Consider the following 25,818-nt stretch of genomic DNA (forward strand, 5'->3'; position numbering starts at 1 on the left):
CAGAAATTCTTAGCTACGGCTAAAACAGTATATATTAACTCCCAAGAGTATAAGTTCTTTGTCCATGTCAAGTAAATGCTCGGCCCACCCATACAAAAAACATGGAGCGAGCAGATGATATAAAGATTATAAGAGAAAGATTATAATAGGTTTACAAAAAAGCCTCGTGTAAAGTTAAGTTTTGAAATGTCAAATATTATTTAGGTGGGGTGCCCTAGTTTAACGTTAACTTTAACATGCGCGCCGCCCTTTTTTAGATAAAATGGCGTACTTTGTGTTTTTCCGTGTAGTTTAAACTTAACGTCAAAACTGATTGATAAAACCGTCGTCAGCAGACGAAAATAACTTTTCAAAACACAAATTGAAGCCATTATATTATATAGCCAATATTTTCAAAAAGGAAGGGGAGGCCTTTGCCCAGTTATGGGACATACCTATAAATCAGCTAATAAAAAGTAAAGAGAAAAAAATATTTTCAAAAACTTGCATTTTAAAAATTGGCGTTTGATGAGATTTCTGTGCTTAGAAGTATTTGTGCCTGAAACCACCATTCCCGCGTCTTATTTGCGTTTGTAACCGTGCAGATTCTATCTCTGTGTGCTTAAACCCCTTTTAATGGCATAAGCGATAGATGTTAACCAGCAAAAGGCATTGCGTAAACATTTACATAGATAAAGTAAGTGTTGAAAGCTAAAAGATTTATTTTCACTTCAATCCTAAATAAATATTTTATGGAGCTAAAGGGCTTCGGGTAGTATAAAGATAATAAAATTAAATAATTGTTATTTATTTCCGCAAGTATATCTATATGACACATACACATTATTACGACAAACATACAGACAGAGCCAAGAATGATCCTATTCTCAAAAAAAAACTTGTTGAATGTAACGTGAGATCACAGATATTTTTGTGAGATTATTTTTACAAATTGCGAACTTAATTCATCTCTGGGCCAGCGCCACCATAATGGTTATTAAAAAAATAACTATTAGCAAATATTAAAATGTACCATAACAGATTATTCAATACTAAATAATTGATTTTCTATGTGGGACAAAATACTGTATATAGCATTTTGGATAAAAAGGGGAGATCAAATAAATAAAGAACCTTGCACATCACCCACAGTCTGTAACTTATATAACAGATACAATAAATAAAGAACCTCGCACATCATCTCCAGTCTGCAACTTGGCCCAGACGTTTGCAGAGCGGAGATCCCGAGGGATCTAGCGTTAAACGATACGATAGACATACCGGACTGTTACGTAACCTATATATAATGTTCTTACGTAGGTACTGCTAGACATATTACATTTACCAGTTCTGGTGTATGTGTTACGAGTTTTATGTTTTAAAATAGTTTTACTTAAAGCAGGAAGGGAAGTACGTTTTTGCATTTCACTTCTCACTATTGAGTCGATTCGTGGTGAGACACAGCGAACCAATCACATTGCGATGTGGTTGTCGCTGAAAACAAACCCAAGAAGCTGGCTTGATGATGTCATGAATTCACGGCCGTGCGAAGAGGATATCAAAAAATAGGATAGAGCGGGCCCTGGGCTCTAATGCTCAACATATGAGGAAGAAACCGTATGTACCGTAATGTATATAAAAATAAAATCTATCAATGTTAACTGAACGATGGATAAAATTAATATTCGAAGCACGAGCTGATATAAACATGGAACTATCACAAAACTTTTAACTTCTATTTTGTCAGTTCAGCTATTAAATACCGGAAGATAAATTCGATTTTATAAACGCACTGAACTGAAACTTAACTCTTGTCGAGTTTTGATGAGTGTTTTAAACTTAACGACTTTACTTTGTTTTAAATTTTAAGGTGTTATTTTTTTATTGCTTTTAATTTTTATTTCGGAGATTAAAATATTCAATAATTGTATTGAATATTTTAATCTCCGAATGGTTAATTCTCAAATTGCCTCTCATATCGAGTCTGTTATTGCTAATTTTACTATATAATACTGATTGCAAATTTTATTCAAGTCTAAAGGTATCTGACATAATTATTTTTATTTATTTATTAAAACTTTATAACATCATAACAGTAATGACACTAAAGGAACGTTATAAGTATATGAATAGGTATGTATAATGGCTATTACATAAAAATATATATATAAATAAATAAATACATAAATTATAGTTGCATACACACTAGTGGAGTAAATTAGTCAACATTCGTATAGGTTTCCTCACTATGTTTTCTTTCCCTGGAAGAAAATAGTCTATGAAAACTACCTACTTATTATATGTGAGCCAGATTGGTTTACTATACCCTTGTGGCTCGAGTAGAGTTAGAGCCTGGGACCTTTCCGTTACATACTGGCGTCTTAACCACTGAACCACTACCGCTTTGACGCTCTTATACAATAGAATCCATACAAATGGACGATTAAATATTCCAACTTAAAATAATAACTCGCAATTTCTATGTAAATAAAGAATTATTTATACAGAAATTTGAGAAATTACCTTATTATTTTGTTACTATTTACGTAGCAACAACAAATTTTCCTAGAAAAATAAACTTGAAAATAACCACGAATACGAATATATACGTCAATTCGCCTTTACATAGAGGAAGGCTTTCATTGGATAATAATTTATTAGAGCGCAAAGCGCGCGGGGATTCCCGAAGGTGGTAAGTTGCAGCTCTCCGCTTTGACGTTGACTTTAACCCGCGCGTCGTCGACGTTTAGACGAAATGGTGTTTTACGTTTTCCTGCGCAGTTTAATGTTAACATCAAAGTTGACTGGTGCAACTCACTCTTAGAGTTAGGAGGTTAAATTTAATGTGACTATGTAACCTTTTTGGATAAGAGGTAATTATGCTCAGCTGACAGAAAACTTTTTGTCATAATTTTGAATATGGACTGGATTCACAAGGCATTAGTAATTGTTAAAACTTTATGTCAGAGGATTTAGTGTTTTAATTGAATCGTTAAAATTATTTCTACTGATTCCGGGATTGTTGCTTTAGACACGAGCGTTTTTATTTTCGGATTATTATGTTTGTTAAAACATAATAATGCATTAATTCGATTTTGAAAATTTCGTCTCTTATTTATCTTCTCCACTTCGCACTGTCTATAAAATCAACTTTTAGGAACACAAAATATGACCAGCAACATAGAATCATAAAAAAACTTAATTTTACCACATGAGTGGACATAATATATAGAGAACATATAAGTTTTTCTTCGAAAAAGTACAAATAAGTATTGTAATGCAAAAAACATCGAAATCCGTTTTTGTTCGTACACTGTTTCTCAAGCGAAACTTCGCGATCCATGAATAATGGAGAAAGTTAGTCTCTCACCAAATGTACGAGTGTCTCACCTTAACAAATGTTAAGAGGAGTATACACCCTCGAATTCGCAGTGGAACAGATGTGATTTACTGCTAATATGCGATCGGCTTTATGCGAATGGAATACCGATCGCGCTTTGTTCCAAATTTAAATAGGTAACTGTTATTTGCGTTTTTGGATTAATACTGGCTTTAAATAAAATGAAATAAAATAAGTAAAGGTTATTTTCATTTGCTATTTAAATACTTGATCTATTTATGAACTCGAATATACTGAATATAATATATAAAAAATTGTAATATGTAACAAAATACTATTCGATGCAAAAGCAGTTTCGTGCTGTATTTACCCAGTTACAAATCAACAGATATTATATATCCGTGATAAAAATTCTCATTCGTGTATGTACGTGAATTTTTTTATTATTTAATTTCGGTATTTCATATTTTAATGTAGATACAGTGGGTAATGTAGGTAAAAATATAGAAACTTTTTTGTTAACATAAATAAATCAGATTGAAGTTAAGGGATTTACGTGCTTCTACTTATCTCCTTTAGCTACTGCAATTGTTTTTGCAAACAAATAAAATATTTAAACAATTAGACAAGAACAAAAAGAAAACTAACTTGAAATTTTTTCACCCAAAACAAAGTTGTTTGTTCAAAGTACAATGAAATTATATACTGAAAATGTTGAAATGTTTCGCATAATCAGAAACCTCATTTAGATTAAATATTTTTAAATTTCTCATAAAACAGCTCAAGGCATTTTTGTTGGACTCGTCTTTCCATAATATCTTGTAATTTTGATGAAAAAACTGGGCAAGTGTGAAACTTTCATGTATTCCGTACAATATTATTATTGATGCATCTGAAAACAATTAACTAAAGTTATAGAATCGAGGCGAGGAAAATGTTCAGCCATCTTGTACAGTCAACCGCACTTCAAGTTACCCTTTACGGATATCTCTAAGCTGTGGTAATAGCGGAGAATTTGCAATAAATTTGGATAGGTTGATGTGCTGTCGACTATACAACATGATAATAAAAATAAAAACCTATAATAGAATCGAAAAGAGTAAAGCCAAGAAGGGCTTATATGGACCAGATAATAAATGAGAAACTGGGAAGTCAAAACGATGGCTGAAGATAGAGAGAGATAGAAAGTACTCCACCAACCAGATCGTCGTTCTTAAATATTGAATGAATATGAAAATGAATATAAAATAGGCAGTCTCACTAATGTGCAAAGACCTCTCTTTCAGTTCCACACAAATCTTTGTAGCCCGTGATCGAATCGCCGAGTATTACTGGTCCAACCATGGCCAATTTTTTATCACTAAAATTTCATAGAATTTACCTCTACAGCTCAGATAATTTTTGTGTCGTAGAGATAGTTTAAGACGGGAGTTTTTTTAATATTCAGCTTGTGCTCGAGCGTTCAGTTTTTCGTATCGATCTACGGAAAATACTTCCGCCAATAGACGCGAGACGCAAAACGGAAAGTCAATTTACTGTGCGTAATGAAACGGTTACGCATGGTTTGTAATAATACAACAATCCAAATTTAATTAATGTTGTCTAAGGAGATTTGTATTGTAATTATAAGTTTTCCGTTCTTATTCTTGTTCTTTTCAAGTCGAAATAGTAAATTATATTAATTTAGACAAGTTTTCGTTAAAAACGAAGAACAAAAAAGATAATTTATCTTCAAATAATTAGCTTTTCTCCTATTTTTTTAAGAATGGCAGTAGATTAAAGAGCTATCTATGTTCAGTCTCATCTGAAAATATGACATAAATAATAAATACTATCATCAGGAGATTACACCTGTGTCCCTGAGATTTTATTGGTGGAGACTCGGCAATAGTCCTTTAATATTTTAGTGTTTATTTCCTTGACCAAGATGTCTTTCTGAAACCTGAAATACGAACGGAAATATAACCATAAAATACTTGACCTAAAAGGAAACTCCAATCGAATAATGAAAATTGTAAGTACAGGTAAAACTGTAAGTTACAGTAGGTATATAATATTTAATAGTTCCGGCTCGGGGCTTAGTTTCTGATTGGACTTCAGGAACAAGTAATTAATAACTACTTAGTTCATGGAATAAAAATAACTCACGTTCCTAACAGCCCATTTATTTGTACGAGTACAGTAAAAACACAACAATTTTAATGTAAATTCGTTCAGTGTGTTTTGAGAACTACTACTATATTTAGTCTCGTTCAGTCAATGTAAAATATTGTACAGTGGGATAGTGACAAAACATGCTTTATCTTAAAGTATCTTCTTTCTTAATGTAACTTCAAATACCGAGTTGCACCAGTCAACTTTGACTTTGCTGCCGCGCCACTGAAGTCTACACAAAGTAGCGTACTTTGCGTTTTTTTTCTGCGCAGGTTAAATTTAATTTCAAAGTTCACTGGTGCAACTCACATTAAAAGGGCTAGACTTTAGTTAGTTACCAATCTCGTCATTAAAATGGTAAATTTAATTCTGCACAAGCGGAACAAATAATCCTTTTTTAAGTATGCGTCGTTATTACCATGATATAGGCCTGAACTCCACTGAAGCGGAAAATAGAGATATAAGAATCATAAGTTTTTCACATTGAGTAAATTTCGTAACCACACGAAGAAAATTGTTTGTCTTTTTCCTAACATGCTTAAGTCATGTTTGAGCTAAATTGACGCGCCAGTTACATTATTATAAACTACCTCTCTTGTCATTGGTCTATTAGAAGATTTTTTTTATAATTTGAAAATAATTTTATACATAATGTCATTATTTCTTCTGTTTACAACAAAACGCTAATGGTTATATACTACACAACTAAAACTTTGATACAACTCTCCAATTTTTCTCTCATTCTCTCGTCTCCCGGTGCTATTTCCGGCCGTGTCCTTTCTGGTTTATATATGTTAATTTAATTAAGCAAAAAATGAAATAAAGGTAACTTATTGGTTATTTCTTCAACGACCTGTCCCGCTTTTGTGGAAGTCGATCCTTATATTCATTCAGTCATTCATTCATGTTGCGTCACCGTCATTTTCCCGGTTCATTATGCAAACGATTTAATAGCCGATGTTAATGAAGCAGCATTTTTCAGCCTTTCAAGTTGGTTAATAAATTACGTCGAACCGAATTTTCAAGTTAATTTAATCGAAGTCTGGAAGTGCCTGGAATTGAAATGGAATATTACTAGTAAAACTCGTGTAGATTATAATATGTATAAAAATTATATATATTATAATCTACTTATATATAATAATAGGCCTCGCCATTATTAGAAATTATGATGGTTTATTTTGTAGCTTTTCATGTCCTTGTTATATAAAAGCCACCTTATTATTGGCGCTTCATATTCATTCAAAAACTTTCAAACCATCTAAAAAATAGGTCTTTCAAATAAAATATCTTTATTGTGGTGCACATGTTATACAAACTAAAAAATAATGTTCCAATGTGACCTGTTCTTAATATAACCCACAATATTTTTACCATGCAGTCTTCCTGTATTCCAGTCTTCCTGTGGGTTTACTCAATTTTGGTCCTACCACGGCCAACTACATAAGATGTACAAAATAAAATAATGTTTAAGTTGTATATTGTTGTGTGCACAAATAAAATTACATAAATGAAAACACTCACACGTAAGCGTTAAGCGTTCTGTCCTTCTTGTCAAGAGAAAAGCGCATTTGAAATACTTTACAACTAATACGCTTTTCTCTTCGTACGTTTCTCTAACTGTGAACAAAATGGAATATGACAAAGTCTATTGTTTTCTCTGTCTACAGTTTCTTACTGTCTATTCTTATTATGTATAGTTTTAATGGAATACAATTTCATTAATCTGTCTTTTGCATGTTGATATTCCCAACAAAACAACATTCATAGGTGAAAGAGGAAAGATTGAATTTAAATGTATGAAATATGCCCAAATAAAAGAAGGATAGAATAAGAAAGAAAATTATGACTGGCATTTAAATTATATTTTTGTAGGTACTGAATAGTTTTCATGGGAATAACATAGATTATCTGTGAAATCATATAATAGAGAACGTCGAGATGAACTGGAATTTTAAGCTACTAAAATTTAAAAATGGAGCACTACAATGATTTAACAATACATAAAAATACTTAGAAAATATCTCTTATTCGATGATCTACGAATTGCCTAAAGTCGACCCTTCTTTAGTCAATAAGTAGTATTAATACCTCAATATTCTGGGCGAAATTTAATACCGCACAATATGAAAACTGAAACTAAGTTTGGGCGACCTTTGACGTCACATGCGCTCACCAAACTAGATTTGCTCTAAAGACAGCGTGCTTGGAGCCCTCAGGCGGAATAACTTATCGAAAACTTGAACGCCATATAGTAGCTCACTGTCAATATTGATATGAAAGTGTAATCGATTTGATACTAACTTTAAAATTAGTTTGTTTCCCTGTCACTCTTGTTCGTCCGGTTTTTGGAAGTTTGCTCATTAAGTCTGATTGTTGTTTTCTCCTCTTCGTATGGACTAGCTAGCAACCTTAGTTCTCAGACCGTTGGCACGCATTATAATATAGTTTAATTCATAATGAACTAGGCCAACGACAGATCCGCGTGGCCACATACTGATCAAACGCCGTCTGAATAGCCAAGACTCGACAAGAAGAAGTAGAATAATATTACTTTAATTCTTAACGACATATAGCCACCACTTTTGTGGTTTTTTTTTCGAAAGTAGGTATATTATTATTATTTTATCTATTAATTTCTAGAAAAAGCTTGGCCATCAGAATTCGACTTACACGGTTTTGATTGGACCCATTAACGCCAATGCCGCACACAAAAAATGTTAAAAAGTCGCTTGTGTGCGGCCCGATAACGCCTCCCTTTATGTTTCAACGTTAATTTGCTTAAATTTCAATTAAATTATTGACACTGACAAGCTCGTACGATACGAGGAGCCCTTTGCCTTAAATATTTCAATCATCTCAGAGCGAGTTTCCCGCTATATTTAAACGTATGTACGTATACAGTTTCCTCATGTATGTCTGTATACAGTTTCCTCATTAAACATTCCTTAGATGTTTTGGGTTGAGGTTAACAAGACTTACAAAATATATAATCGATATTTCAAAGGAAAGGGTTTTGCTTTCGACTTTAATTTTTTAGACAATATGAAATAGGTTATAAGTCGAAATGCGTTTCAAATTCATAAGACAAAACATTTTTGAACGACTTAATTTTAAAACCTAGTAAAAGTTTATATTTCTCTACACTACTACTAAAGACTAAATTATCTCTATTCATAGTTATCCTTGTGCTAGTCATTACGTGGAATGAATCACACACTACGTTCTTGGCACTTTTAATGAAGTGGTTTGCCGTTGCCGTCTCCATTGCACACATAAGTTGATAATCAACCAGAGCGTAGGTTCTCTCACGATCTTTTCCTTCACCGGAAACTGGTGGTCGAACTACTGTACATGAGTCAGATTGTTATACAAACCCATGTGGCATGAGTAGGATTCGAACCTGGGAACTTTCGATTAACAGGCGGCGCCTTAATCATTACACCACCATCGCTTCAGTATTATTACAAACATTATAACTAAGGAATATAAAATATATTTTTCCAGTAGTTATAGTACATAGTCAGATAGGTATTTTTTTATTAATCTCATGATATAAATGACGTTTGTGATCATTTGACCTTTAAACTCGTAAAATAATATAAATCATTCCATTATGTAAATTACATTTCGTTTTCGAGCTGAGAAAATATGAGATAGGTATTTCCTCGCCCAAATTGAGAAAGAAATATTAACCCCTGACTGTCTTAAAATATATTCAGCACAGAAACGAACTGGAAGCGAACATTTGTAGCATGTGCTTGAATATCGTACGAGGCGACTAAAGGGCACACGCCATCGAAACTGATAAGCAACAACCACGGTCCCAAAGAGAGTTGACGTCAGTCAGACGGCCGATCATAAAAATTAGAGGCAAACATTCAAAATGTAAAGGTTATTTTTACGCGGATCCCGGGCTTCAGGCGCCACAGCCACAGCTATTCTATAAATAAATAAAAAATCCGCATAAAAAGTTGAAGACACACCTCTGTTTGTTTTCGATTTTTGTTATCTCAGCTCGGTTTTTGCCTGTTTTGCGATACTTAGGTTATAAATTACGTAGTGCTTTTCTAATATTGATAACGCTGGTTTTTCCGAACTAGAATGAGCTTAGAAATTTATGATGCGTGTTATCTAAAACTGAAATAACAAATAAAAGCGTGAACTCTTATAGAAACACGTTTGAAATATTAAATTAAAGAAAAATTGCTACGAACGAACTGAATTACTGAAACAAATAGAAAATATAGCATTAAACACTATACATTGGGGCAGTTCATAGATCATGAATAATTTAAATTTGTAACGGTGATGGTCATATAGTTACGAGTAAACTGTCCGGCTGTGATCGAAAGGTTCTAGGCTCGAATCCTACTCGTGCCACATGAGTTTGTAGTTTTGTTAGTTTTATTTGTGGTTTTCATAGACCACCACTCTGGGAAGGAAAACATCGTGAGGAAATCTAGTTTTGCTAGAACATCCAAATCGCATCATTTATCATCGAAAATATAACCTACAAAAAATGAAGACTGAACAACATTCCCGTTTTATTTTACGTATTTTCATTTGTAACTATACACATGTTAACTGGAATATGTTTACGAATGTTCACGCCATGTCGTCATTTCGCAAGTCCGAATACCGATCATTTAGCCTGCGGTCTGTATTAATTACGATTCGATAGCAATCGATGTGTCCAAATCACACAGGATTTCGAAACGAAATGTACGGATTTCCGATTTACAACTAAATAAAAAAAGATTTTGCCAGCATCCAACTCTGTTTAGCTTGGCTGAATGAAATCTCATTCAAATTCACATTTAGTTTCGATTTATTTTGCACAGTGGTGAAATAAAGTGACCTAGAGACTACCTAAAATTTTAACAGTTTAATTTTTTTTTGGCTGTCGTGTATACTCGTACATATATCAAAAAACCATCTAGGATTTGTTATAAAAATTTCACTACAACCAATTTTTTAAGCTTTTTAGTTTCTTTGTGGTGGAGGCAAAACATTGCTTTTTTTGATACGGGAAAAATATAACATCAATATTTTGCACGCGAGATTCGCTCAGCTCTCAAGAGTAAATTATATTTAGGTATTCCTTTTTTTTTGTTTTCTTTATTGTCAAAAAAATAATCTTTCCGAAAAAATATAAGCAATATTCCTGCCTTTTTTGACGCCATCAAATCAACAAGTCGGTAACGGCATCAAAAATTTATGGCTATATATGTTTTGTTGAAACATTGTTAGATTTAAGCAAAATAGTCAAGTGAAATATTACGCGATTCACAGCTTCTTGTTACACACTTCCTACTTTTCTAGAAATCAATCAATCAATCTACTAAATGTATAAAATCGAAATAAAATGTTGAGACTGACAATAAGATGTCCGTCGTCTTCCGTTGCGATGTGATTTGCATGTATTTAGTGAGTAGTTCGTGCTCCGTTGTTTTACATTGGTTTTTGACTTGTGTCAACGTACGTCGAAACTAGATAAAACTTGTATGTTGTTCTGTGTTGATCCGTCGACAGACGTCAACGCAACCGAGAACGGTGGAGCGCAACATAGTAATGGAACTTGGCTCACCCGCAAATAGAATCATTTTCATAAATTAGAATGTAGTAATTTCTTTTTGTGAATATTTCTGTGGTATGAACTGACGTGAAGTCAGCATATATTAGATTCGAAGTTAGATCTATCTGTTTTCTTTCTGTTCAGTGGTTTTTCTCGTAACGAAAACTCTTCAATGAGAAATACGTGACCGCACCTCATAATACGTGACTCGAGGCTGTTTCCTGAGTATTATTTAAAGTAAAATATTTGGAATTTCTGTGTGTGTGTTAATTTTTTTGTTTTTTTCATTGTTCACTGTCTATTTACCATTTTGAATTGTTTTTATGATATATATATTTTAACTCTTTTCAATCCGAGACTTAATTCAAGTACATTATCATACATTAATAAACTACTACTTAAAAAATAATTTTATGAAGAGGCATCAGTCATGTGGTAAATTAAGGATTTGTAAATCGATATTCAGTATTTTTTGCACATAATTTATAAGATAGATTAGGAGGATGATTGAATTAAGAAAAGTCCTTTTATTACAAAATATACTTTATTGTTAAATTTAAATGGTGTTTAAATGAAATTGTAGCCCTACTTATAAAGCACTAAATCGTAATCCTATTATTTAAACAGCAATGGAAACACTATACTGTTCATAATTGTGTCACGGACCAAAACAGAAAATATATTAATAGAAACAAGATTTATATCTTAATCAAAATGCCGCAATCACAATACAAAAATGGAAAGCGGACAACAGTACTAAAGCAGTGATTTGATTAAAACTGGCGTCTGTGTACATAATTACATCGAGAATTCACTGCCATCAGTTAACGTTTTAAAAGGCAAGCCGCTACTCAAATTAAATTCCAAAAGTTCGGCCTTTTGCCAAATTAGTGTACATCGTCGCTCTAAAATGAAAGACTTCCGCTGCATCTAATGAAACTGGTGCAATGAACGCGGTAACTGGGCGAACTCTCGTCGACACATTAAAACTTAGAGGTGTTTGACAATTTAACTTGGTGCTACTTGTGTACGGATTTAATTCATTTTGCTTGGCACTAGTGACGATTTAATACAGGATGTCTGTTTGAAGATTAGCTTAGCACTTAGCTTTGATTAACGAGCTGCCCACTTTGTCCCATGAATGCCAAAATTTCAAAACAATTATTTATTACTAGATTTATTTAATTGCGAGTTCATTACACTTATATATATTATTTCTTTGAAAAAAATTATAATATTTAAAATTATATATTTTTCGATTACATCGCGATCAAGCCAATCACAATTTTCATTTCAGATTTTTTAAAAAATTACTCGAAATTTCGGGAATATTACGATTCAGTTAATGTCGATTTACACAAATAAAAATAACAATTAAGTAGTTCAGTTTAGTTCAAAGCGTTTTTAATAAAATTGTATCAAAATTGTAACAAGACAATCAAATCAAGAAATCGTGGAAAATAGGAAAAACACATATATCACTTTAAGCCTTACGGATATGAAAATAAGACAGAAAAATTGCATTATTATTCGACTTTCCTCGACTCGAGTTACCTCAGTTTTCACTGAGCATACAGACATGCAAGTGGCTGGCATTAATATACCAGTTCGACTTTAATGAGTCTAAGTTAAAGCACGTTGCACTTGTCAACTACAACCAACCTAACAACAACTTGCGTTTTAATCTCTCTCACTCATCTCCAACATGCGAAGATGTGAGTGAGTTAAGTAGTAATATTATGCTACTAATACCGCGAATCACTTTACATTTTTGACGATTCGGCTTTGATTTTACAACCTGCCTGACGTCAACCCTTCAGGGAAACACTTGCTTAAGTATATCGGCCATTATATTTAGGTATTTCTCCCGAATAGCAATAACATTGAAAGCACGTAGACTAGTTTGATTGGATTTCCCGACTTGTTTCATTGAGGCAACAGACATTCGTGATAATTGCTGTCGTAGAAATCTAAATATTCGACTAGAAATGGCAAATAAATTTAACACAGGACCTGCAAGAGATATAGATGAATGAAAAATATTTTATTTATAAAGATAAATGCGAAAATTTGTGATACACACATTCTCACAAACTTTCGCAAAATCAAAATGTTACTCGCAAAATCATCTGGATCGATTGTTATGAAATTTTGTACACGGATAGAATATAACCTGGATTAACACATAAGTAATTTTTATCCCGAAATTCCCACGGGAGCGAAGCCCCGGGGCGCAGCTAATATGTTATAAGCAAAACTTTCACCCATACATTTAAAGTTTCCGATATCCGGGTAAGCCGGCGTGGTTACCCGAGAATAATGTAGTAATAGCCATATCTATAGGTTTATATATTTAGATTTCTACGATTGCTATCAGCACTATTGGTATTAACAATTTGCCCAGATTAGCTACTCAACTCGCAACCCTCTGACTAATCCGTCACCTTACATTACGACCGATCGTCAAACCTTGCTTAATTACACATATATACGACTCCATCGTAAATGGGTTATTACACTATGCAATATTCTTTTGTAATTTAATATATATATTTTTATTAATTATTACAGAAATGCTGCTGGGAATATTCACCTGAATATTCTACATTTATTATTTATTTATATATTTTCTAGGAGAACTAAACGCTACCTACAATCAATACTGGACAAAAACAATCGATTACAAAAAGCCAATTATAGGTCCCCGTCGCTAGTATCATTGTACACGTATATTACAATTTCTGAACACTGTGCAATACATTTAAACCTTTTCACACACAAAGTCTTTGCACAATATTTTTTTCTATGTCCTACTATATATTTACAATATACACTTGAATATAAATTTTCCATAAATCATCAAGTCATCAATTCGATAGGTATCTCAAAACGCATCCTTTTTCATACAAATATTATAAAAGCGAAAATTTGGATGTTTTTACTCGAACGAGCCAAAACAGTCGATCATTCAGACTAGCGCTGATTAAGACTAAATTTAAGGTGACGGCCAGCGTTCAGTAAAATAATAAGCGTAATTTTATAGAAGAAAAATCCCGGAATAACACATTGGGTCACTTTTTATCCAAAAATTTCCACGGAAGCGATAACCCGGGCTGTAGCTAATATACCTCTACGTAGCTTAGTGTAACATCCCTTAAGATTAAGGGCCAATCGGGGGCCATGATTTAATCGCTTCCCGATAGATCGTAAAACAAGTGAACCCGAACAGAAGGCGGGGGTGCGATTAGGAAAGTCACTTACACTTAAGTTTCGATACAGTATTACACCATTATTCTTTTTATGTGCAATTAACTATTTTTAGCCCTTGTAATTTGTTCATGTTTTGGCCCTACTAGCAACTATTTTATTTATAGCCTGTGGATGTTGTTGCATGTCTCCTCCTGTTTCTTCTACTCGTCCCTTTCTATTTAGCCTGGCCATTTGGATAGGTATTTGTCAATATCTTCCGTCATCTCCTACTCGGTCTATCTCTTCTTCTGCGGCCGTCTGGTATCTAAAAGGTAACCAATTTCAACCACCTTTCTGGCCGCACACGACAAACTACATAGTCGATGAATTTATTTAAAGTGAAAGTTTTTTTGTCGAAAGAAACTAGTTAATTGAGAATTCTCTCGTTCGAGAGAAATTTCAAAACCATCAGAAAGCGGCCATGCTTCGGCTATTAAAGTTCATTCGATTATAACTTAACAAAACTTATAATTGCCGTTTTTAAATCGACACATGGAAATGGCAAAACGACACAATGTTCTTCTATTGCAATGTATATGAGGTTCGATATGTATTATTCTCAATCTTCAGCATTCTGAATATTGCATAAATTCAAAAACTAACGAAGTAGGTATCTTTAAAAATTATTTGTGACGTTAGATTTTATAGAAATATAAAACTATGATACGGCAACATCTTGCGTAAATTGTCAAATTACGTAGAGAAGTAATGTCTGGCTATGCCGTTCCCGCTTGGCCCCGACAGAAGGGACAAATCAGCTAAAAACTTTATAGAGCTTTACACTAAAGGCATTCTATCTATTTTACTAAAAAATCCCAACTCAAATCATACTATCTTCTATTCAATCTATGCATGCTCTGCTTCTTTTCGCTTCCATAGACCAAAGTAAACAATACGCATCATACCTCGGGTAAAGATTTTTATGATGTTATTTTTAAATCGAATAGTTTTTGAGTAGCAGCTTACAAAATATGCGTAACTACAATATAACCATCGCTTTCCCTTTAGAACATCACATATATTCATGTCAAAATTTAAATCCTAGAACTGTATAGTCATAAATATCAACGCAAGCGAAGTCGCGGGCAAAATTGTATTTATCAAAATTACGGACCGTCAAGCGCAGGACGCTTGCTTCGTTTCTCATAAACTTCCATAACAGTTGAAGCAGAATAACACAGCTGCTACTAGTTGCAGCCACGCTCAACTGTTAAGCTCTAAATAAAATTAGAGTTTGCATGAAGTCGTTATACGTTCTTTAATTTACCATTTATTCTTATTGGTAAATTCTCAAATTATATTTTTTAAATGAGACAAAAGTTGAGTTTTACTCTTCAATTGTTTTATTTTGGGTGTACTGAATTTTGGGTGTGTTGTTTTATTTGAAATGCATATTGGCTGTGCCAAAACTGCCAATATCAATTTCAGATTATTATAATAGAATGCGATTTAAACATACTACAAACTACCTCTGCCCGCGGCTTCGCTCGCGTGAATAATGCGTAAATTTCCTATAAATAAATGGATAAAGGAATAGTTTTTTCCAAAATGGTACTCCTTCTCCTTTCTACTTACTCCTATGTCCTTTCTACATACTTTTAAACTAATTATTGCAAAATTTGAGTAGATAGACAAATTAACAAACCAACAAACACTCATTTGAACGTGTTCCCGTTTTCTTCCGTTGAGCCCAGAATGATATGCGTGTCAATGGTCTGACAACCGGGGACGCCGACAACGCTGTCAAGTAGAGACGAAAAAGTAACATAGCAGACCGTGGGCTCCTAATCTCAACGGCTGAGGAAACAACCAGGGAAACGCTGATAAAGAATAATCAGTTTTACGAAGCGTTTTGTCTGGAAATAGGGGCAAAATCTAAGCATTTTCGAGAGCGAAATTTAAGTTCGGAACTACATACGAATACGACACGAAAACAGCGTCGCGCTCGATCCGTTTACAGAGCAAAACAAAATGCTCTTTGAGAAACGTTATTGAAGGAAAATTGTGAAAGCAACGGTCTTATAAATACATTTTTAGTTTCTCATTTCAAATAGAATGTTGTGATTTAAGCTTTAAAAAGTTTTTACTTGCAACAAATTCTTCTGATAGGCGGGTTTCAACGACTGTACGGCCGAGACCAACGGCTTAACGTGCCTTATGAAGCACGGAGAAGCTCAAGAATGTATATTCTTAAGCTTCTCCGTTGTCCTTTGTTTTGGTCACCCATCTAATGACCGACCATAGTGAGATTGACTTAACCGCCACTATCGCAGGCCTAACGTGCATAACCTCTGCGCGATTGAGCTCCTCCTTATATACCTAGTAAACAAGTTTATTTGTTAGATAAATTAATCCCCGACTTTCAATATTCATTTCGCTACAACTTTTGAACGGCTGAACCGATTTTGATCAAACATATCTAAGAACTACGGCATATAAATTATCTATCGAATAAAAAAACTGCATCCCAATCGGCTTACCCGTTGACGAGCTAAGGTGCCACGGTCAGACAGACATACTTAGCGGTCAAACTTATAACACTTTTGCGTCAGGGATTAAAAATGTCACTAAGTTTTTAAGTACTTTTTAGCCATGCAGGTTTGAGAGCGTAACCGTTCGGGCCAATTTCAGTAACGAACTTTTCTAAATTGGCTTAAACTCGAGTATTATTGGGTCTTTTCAGGCAGATTTAGTTAGTTCCATTGGCACGTCTTTTCTTTTTGTTAAATGGCTTACGGATTTCGAATGAAGTTTAGGTTTTTATTTCTATTAATGTCTTTTTAATTGTCTAAACATTATTTTCATTCTGGTCTCTACAATTAAATAAATTAAATTGTATCTCTCTAATGTACAATAGTTATTATTTTGATTAAGCATACGAGTAGACTATTTAAAATTGAAATCTCATTTTACTTAAATATAATAAAAATGACGTATACGAAAGTTAGGGGCAGATCACATTACCAAAAAATTCTTTCATTAATTGAAGACATAATTAACAGAAAAAAAAACTATTTCTAAATAGGCAATTTACCGACGAAATCATAAAAAGTCGGTGATGTGATTTTTAGGGACGGTGAGTGTCCTAACACTATTAGGACACTCACCGTCCCTAAAAATCACATCACCGACTAGTGTATACACTATTAGGACACTCACCGTCTATCTTTACTATTGATGTTTAGACAATATATGGCGTTTTTCTGCGCAGGTTAAAGTAAATGTCAAAGTTGACTGGTGCGACCTACGCACAATTTAAATAAAAAATAATTGTTAATCGTATGACGACATGAATGTGTAGAATAACTGAAGCGAGTATCAATTTAATTAAAAAACGTTTAACATTTTAAAATATAAAACCGTTAAAAAGCAAACAAAATGCGACGAAAAAAATTAAAGGGCAGACCAGTCTTTTAATTTTGTTCTTCGCAAAAACTAGTTTTACGTCATTAAAGCTTAAAAATAAATATTTCTGAGAAATGTACCGCAGTGCGCTACGGAAATGTCGCCTCTCGGAAGCGCTGCAGCGAGCGACGTCATGCCAACTTTGTGAAAATCCCCATTCAACTATTTGTATACATAATTTAATAGCAGGTAATTTTATGGAAAATTATATGACCTGAAAAAACTAGTTACTTTTATCACGTACTTACATTTTTCATTTCTATGTAGATCGTTTTAATAACACACTAGTGTACATTCAAGTTCTTGACATGTGTCAAATGTCGGAAATGTCAGCGCGTATTTTGTTACAATCTCAAAAAATTTAAATCTTTTGGTTACTATAGTACTACTTTCAACTAGAAAGAGCGAAGCTTAGATGTAACTGTCTTTCAGCAAAATCTACAATTCCTAAAAAATCTAAGGTGATTTAAGATATTTTTCTTTCGCACAAAAGAACTACGAATAGAATACAACTAATTGCAAACGACGTTGACATACAAGCTACGTCGAAAGGCTTTTATCTACTTGACATTTCGGGGCTACGTATTACATTGAACAAAAAAGAAATTGTAGGTACATAGAAATTACGTGAATCTTAACTCATGTGGAGTTCAAAACTAGCTGAAGTGTGTTCGGATGAGTAAACGCAAGAATATTGGCGAGTTGCATTACTTGAATGAACTCGCTTTATTATTTAAGAAAAATACTTATGACTTTTTTTTTCTGTTTCACTCTGTTACGTAGCATATGGATAAAAAAACACGTACCACGAACCTAACGAGCTCCTTCGTTAAATTAATCCTTAACGTTAATTAGGTTAAAAACTAGTTGAAAGACAATTAATTTTGTTCCGTGACTTGGTGTGTGAAAAAAATGTTATACGGGGAGGACTGTTTGCCGTCACTAATTGACCCAAAAATAACTTGGTAATTCGTTATATTAGGCCCCTAACGAAAATGTTTTTAAGAATTAATTTTAAACTTTAGTAACAGTTTTTTTCTCTTGTTCCAGATACCAGCCGTATATGTGAGCAATGAAACAAATAACAAAATACCTGATCATCATCGCTTCATTGATGACAGTAAAGCTAACAGTCATAGAAAGCAAGAACGACACAAAAGTGAAACTCGACAGAATCTACTATCATTCGCCGATATTCATCAACATATGTGACATCAGTGACCGTCGAGCGAAAGTGCATTGTTATTGCGACAGTAATAAACAAAAGTCGGCTAAAACAGCTGACTGCTGGGTTTTCAGCGGCGGTATAACAGAAGATGACCCAATTTGGCCCAGTTTCTCATCACAGCCTGAAATAGAGCATCTCATGTTTAATGTTCGCTCGGACGACGCCTTAACTTTTGTCCCGGCCAAAGCTGTAGTTAGACTGGACAGACTCAAACATGTCTCCATACAATTTGGTACTATAAAGAGAATACCACCATATGCGTTTACAAATTCGTCTACATTAAGACAGATTATACTAAAATCAAATAAAATCAACACGCTGGCACGGCATTCTTTCGCACAGATGATGATGCTGTCCAATTTAAGCCTGGATGACAATCAAATATCCGAGCTGAGAAACGATATATTCTTCAATTTACCAAACTTACATGTTTTGCACCTATCGAATAACAATATTAGCTTAATACACGAAGGTTGCTTCAAGCATTTGAACAACCTAATGGAATTACGGTTAGATAATAATTACATATCAGTAATAACGAGAGAGATGTTCCAAGGGTTGGAGAACCTTTCCCGATTGAATTTGAGAAACAACAAATTAACTATGATTGGCAATTTGGCCTTCAGCGAGTCTTGGAGCCTGAAGGAATTGCTGATTGATAACAACGCCATAGAATACATATCAGACAGAGCCTTTGGTGGTTTGACGCAATTGAGGAAACTGACACTGGCTGGAAACAAGCTGACGACGTTTTATGAAGACATACTGGAGGGAATACGCGGACTAATACTTCTCGATCTGAGAGACAATCTTTTGCAAACGATTTCGTACGAATCGATCCACCCGGTCGTGGAGAATGATAAGTCTGTCTCAGTGGCAGTTTACTTGGATGGTGAGTCGGGACTTTTCTAGCGTTATTTACGACTTTAATGCTATTACGCCGAATATATAAGGGTTTGCTCGCGTACGTCTTTATCGAAACCCGCCCGGGGTTTCTGCAATATTGGATTCTTAGGAAGTTAATTCTTTTGAAAATAGGAATCAAGTTGCTTTACACTCTGAAATCTTTAAATTAGTTATACCTTTAGATAGACACTGTAAATTCAGGTATTGAAAGATACTATAAGGTGAATTCTGTTTAAATATATGCTCAAGAAAATTATACTCACTTGTAAGCTGGCTATTAATGACATTGATATATTTATCTTTAACTTCTTTCTTTTGTATTTTTCATCAGTAAATCTGCAGCAAAATTTGTTACCATTACCTAAATTTATCAACATTTATTTCTAAAAAAATATATACTATGAGAGTTTCAATAAACCTAAGCCAATTGCGAATAAAAACAAGTTTTAAAGCCATAGTAAGCTAGAATATAAACGGTTTATTAGTACCTGAAACAATTATGAAATCCTTAGCGTGAACAATACAATCTCCCCGGAAATTAGGTAACACGCACATAAATCAAATCCAACAATAATTTATCAGGAAATATCATTATCATAAAATATGCACGAGGCACTTACGTGGCATATAATTTACTGCATATGAAAAGACTCAGATAGCATATGATTTATCGGAATGGAGACCGAAATCATTATAACCATAAATTATGATACCTCCGAATTCGAAGTGAATTGTAAGGTGCAAACGGTTTATCAGACCATATTCGAGATGACGATATATTTTTGGAGCCTCCAAATTTCCATAATTTGAACGAATTTGCATAATTTGAATCAGAAATCGTGATTCAATTGAAGTGATAAAAGTGTTCATTCATTTATACCGAGTGTGTTATTGTTATTGTGTTATTTCACCAGTAGGTGTCTGATTTTACTCATGTCGCCTAAAGGCTTACATAACTTTTACGACTACCTACAGCTGTGACAAGTAGTAGACAGAGAATACACACTAGTGAACTGAACTGTCTACCAAAATGCAGGTTTCCTCACAATGTTACCGGAAACAAGTGGTGGTCTATGAAATCTACTATACATGAATCAGATTGGTATACAAACTCATGTTGCACGAGTAGGATTCGAACCTGGGATCTTTCGATCAATAGTGGACAGTCTTACCCACTTCAAAAAAAAAATCTAAATTTACATGATAAAAAAGGAAAAATAACCGTTCTCGTGGAGAATTTACGCGCGCGAAGGCGCAGGCAACATCTAGTATTAAATTAATATTGCTTGTATCAGGCAGGCGGCACATTGTAAAATCATAGTTAAATCTTCAACATTTTATTGTAATTTTTTTACGAGATCGCGGCGTTACAGCTTGCTGGATGTAGCGAGAACGTACGAATATGAGAGGCATCTGCACCTCTCTCTCTTTCTTTCTCTCTCTTCTAAGCATGTTCCCGGTATCTTCCTCAGCCGTTGATCATCGGAGCCCAGGATCTGTATGGGTCTATCTGCAACTGTACCGTGCCATTTACTCTTCTTCCTCATAATTAGGTCATAAATAATATCGTGACAGCAATTAGCTCGCGGAGCAAGTTTCCCAGCCACGGAACTAACTAATGAACTAATTATTTCCCCCGACTCTAATCCGGAATTCAGCCTAAAAGCTAACTGTATTAACTCTAAACAAAGTAATTGTATTACACACAATTATAACATAATTGAAAACATGAAACATGACCCAATACGTGTAGAAATGTATTGTAATTCCATGACCTCATACATATTATAAAATAAAATCCTCTGTCGCATCTGTCTATCTGTTCGTGATAAACTCAAAGACTACGCACGGATTTTCATGCGGTTTTCACCGATAGATAGTATGATTTCTGAGGAAGGTTCAGGTGTATGTTTTTACCCGAGGCATGTATGTTTTTACTGCTGCTAACAAAATACTGAAAACACGACGCCACAAAAGCTACGCGATGCTACGTGTACGAAAGATTCAGCCTCCATTGCACGTTAACTTTAATCTGTGTATAGTTAAGGTCAAACTTGACTGGTGCATCAGAAGTGCACCACGTTGATAGATCGTGCTACCTTACTTCGTATTGAGCTCACCTAAGATGTCGACACTACGGTACGTAGGTTGGTTGACCTTTTGACGCCCTCTAAAAAAAATTAAGAGTAGGTTGCACCGTCAACTTTAACGTGCGCAGAAAAACACAAAAAACGCCATTTTGTCTAAACGTCAGCGGCGCGCCGGTTAAAATCAACCTGAAATTTGACAACTCAACCTGGTGCAACTCACCCTTAGACAGTATAAGAACACGAATTAATTAAGAATACCTTATGGTCGACTTTTAGATATCCATATTACTGGAATACGCTACTTAAAAATTATTCTGATCAAAAATTAAATCATACAAAAAGTCCATAAGGTCGATTTGATTGCCCAAGGAATAAAACACATAAACCAAAATCCACAGTACAATATCCATTGTCGCTCAAATTATGTTGTTATAATTTTCTGTGGCAAGCAAAATTTTCTAAGCAAGTACCCATAGAGCGCCCAGTAAGAATAGCGAACCGCTGAATAATCAAAAACGGGCCGGGTCCACAAAACACAATGGACCTATAAAGCACCTAATAAACAAACAAGAATTTTTGCAAATAAAAGCCGCCAATGTAGGCCGAATTTATCGGGTCCCTTTGCGAAATATAAGGTACCTACGTTTTTGTACAAAATATGGTATGTGCAGAATGAAACGTACTAAAAGTTCCAACAATTTTAGTACAAGAGAATTATTTTTTCTTTTTTTGTAGGTATTGATAAACGACTGGTCTAAATGTAATGAATTGTAATGAATTTGCATATATACTTACTTATTACAACGTGAATATGTGTGTGAAGTACATAATAGTTATAGGGTGAGTTGCACCGTCATATTTGACGTTGATTTTAATCGGCGCGCCGCTGACGTTTAGACATAATGGCGTAATTTGCGTTTGTTTGCGCACGATAAAGTTAACGTCAAACCCATAATGTATGTATTAATGCTAATTTTGCATTTACATTCAACAGTTCATCAACCTTCACAAATTAATTGCAAACTCGCGTCTATTACCGCGCTATAGAGGTTCATGCAGGGTAGCTTGATGTGCTGTTGACTGTACATGTACCACCACACTTTGTTGTTTGGTATAACAAAAGTCGCAGTATGAAATTTCGAAGACACATAGGGAAACCTGTAATCACACACTTATTGAAATAAAGTTATTTGAGATAAAAATTACATCTCATTGAAATATCAGTAGCTTTCAGTAACTGTTGACTGCCAAAACAGTGAAATTATTTCATCTCAATGCTGTCATATTTAGGAGAAAGGATCTCCATTCTTAAACACCTCTGTATCAAATTGACATATTTTATCTCGGAAAAAGGATCTAATTGACAGACTGAAGAACGGTCAATGTATCCTACTTTTCCCTTTGACATATGGAACCATGTCGAACTCTAAAATTACTTTTGATAAAAAAGGTTTCACATCAAATCAATGTAAGAATATATAGATTTTTCCTAGCCAGTGACATTTCATCTATACTAATTGCACTTAAATGTTAATTTCAGATGAAAATAATGTTATTCACATGAGTTATACGATGTATGATCTCGTTAATTTTCCCTTTTGGGCCCCAGCGGCGTCTGATTTACGTGCGAGATAGCTATGAAACGTAAGAAATAAAAGGATTATACCCCGTGAACCCAATATCATCGGAATATGGCGCAGATAATACGGGTGTATTGGGTTCATTTGTGAGATTCAACAAAAACTGGGATTGTTCAAATGCTCTGTCCGTGTTCGATATTTAAATTGGTCTCGTTAGTTCGTGACGTCATCTGACTCTCAACTTTTTTTTTCTGCCAGTAACGTTATTCTTTTTTCTGAGGGTTCGATTTTAGCTTTTAGATTACAAGTAAAATGGAAATCTAGGATATCTGCTGGTGGCGTCCTTCCCTTGAGAGTTTGTGGATATTGAGTTTCTGCTTTACTAAGTCTTGAAACTTGCTAGAGCATATCTACTTACATAGATAGGTCTTGTAATTTCGAAGTTGACGTCGTGTCAAAGGGTTGAAAACCCAATTGATTCTAGTTCATTTCAATATTAACTGATATAACTCAAAAGACAGCCTAACAGATCAAAATTTAAAGAAGTAATTAGTAATTTCTGTTTGCATTATGTGTCTAGTTGCAGAGACTTTTCTCTATTTTGGTAGGATTAAATATTTTCAATATTAATATTCGTTTCGAAGTTTTTTTTATCACCGAATTCACAACATTTTTCCTAATTATAATCTTTTTTTTTATTTAAACTACTAAGCATGCAGACATGTGGTACCATGAACCATACAAATACTTAGCTCGTTTCTAACGTCCACGTGCTGTCTCTTTTTCCCATGACATACAACGTGTTCTGTTTCACGGTAGCCCCCCAGATATTGAAGAAAAACATCTCCTGTGTCACACTAGTGTGGCAAATAATATGTCGACAGTCTGCCCCCTTTAAATAAGAGGAAGTACTCAGCTATTAATTGGGCGTTTAGTAACACTATACCCTTTACGGTTCGAGCGTCGAAACGACCACTTAAAATTTATTCTCCAAATTAAGTTACGTTAATCTGACTTAAGTACACGTGATCGCAGTAACGTTCCGCGGTCACGATTATACTTGTACCTTCCGGCTGTTAAGGTTTCAGGATATTGCCTGTTATTATAACTCTAGGGAATTGTTACGGTAATGTCACATGTTTTAATCAATTTTGTTAAAGGTTTGTGTACTTTTATTTGAGCTGCATAGAAAGGTTTGACTTTCATCTGTACAATGTCTCAATGTCTTAAGTTTTATAAGAGTAGGTTACACCAGACTTTGACCTGCGCGCTGATGTCGTCGTTTATATAAAATGTCGTAATTGGCGCTTATATGCGCAGGTTAACGTCAAGTAAAGTTTATTGTGCAACTAACCATCCCTAAAAATTTTAATTGCTATGCCGAAATGCGTGTAAAAGTTGCATCAGACTTTTTTTTTCGAAAATCAATTTTATATAAAATTTGGTATCGGCCAAAAAAAGGAAAACTGAAATTATGTTTTCATAACTCACTTAGGAAAAACTGTCAGTTGCGGTATTTTCCCGTAAAACAGGAATATAGTTTCGGTACAAGAGATGTAATAAAATTCCCACACGTTATCTGCATTCAGCTCCCGTACCAGGATCCCGCTGAAGTTGCGACCTCCTGAACAGATAGTCCGGGAGGTGGCTGTTAGCCCAGTTCGCACGTACTACAAACTTATTGCACTTTTCATTGTCCTTTTTAAGACACGATAGTGTAAAATATGCTCTTAAACTTTAGAATTTACAGTAAAACCGAATTGAATTGCTGAACGATAGATTTTATATTTGTTACTTGTAATAATGCAGGGATAGAATTTGTTTGCTGTTTTGATATTGTATATCTTGGTTCTTCGATTTTCCTATTTTTTTTTTAATTTTTGTTGATCTATGGTTTTCCTCCACGAAACTTAAATGCATGAATATACTTTATACCTTCAGTTCCCGGCTAAACCTAAGTACATTTCGAGATGAAAATCAGCTAGTAACATGTCAAATTATACTAAGTATACCTAGGTAGGGTAACTTGATGTCAAAGTCGAACATTTATTCAGTTAGTCAGGTATTTATTTGACAGATGATGGACGGTACAAATTATTTTACAAAAATTTTCCAAAAATAATAAAAATCTCATAATAATAATGTGATTACATAATCGAACATATCTCTTTCTCTTATCTCTATGTATATAAACTGTAAAATAAATAAAATATTAAGCTTAATTTTCCGCTAACTAAAAGTAAAAATACTAACTCCCAATGTCTGTTATTTGCATCGGATTGCCGCCAAAATTACAAAAGTTGGCATCG

The 25,818-nt window shown here is 34.1% G+C and overlaps 1 protein-coding gene across 1 annotated transcript in view; it reads left to right on the top strand.

Annotated features, from left to right (window-relative positions):
* The window catches only part of LOC128674421 (connectin-like), a 54,396-nt gene that overhangs the window by 27,056 nt on the left and 1,522 nt on the right, over positions 1 to 25,818 (top strand). Inside the window, exon 2 of the mRNA XM_053752933.2 lies at positions 18,756 to 19,825. Coding sequence (XP_053608908.1) covers positions 18,778 to 19,825 — 1,048 coding nt within the window. The 5' untranslated portion in view covers positions 18,756 to 18,777. The remainder of the gene's footprint in view (positions 1 to 18,755; positions 19,826 to 25,818) is intronic.

This window comes from Plodia interpunctella, chromosome 12 (genome assembly GCF_027563975.2).
Source record: "Plodia interpunctella isolate USDA-ARS_2022_Savannah chromosome 12, ilPloInte3.2, whole genome shotgun sequence".
In the NCBI taxonomy this organism is placed as follows: Eukaryota; Metazoa; Arthropoda; class Insecta; order Lepidoptera; family Pyralidae; genus Plodia; species Plodia interpunctella.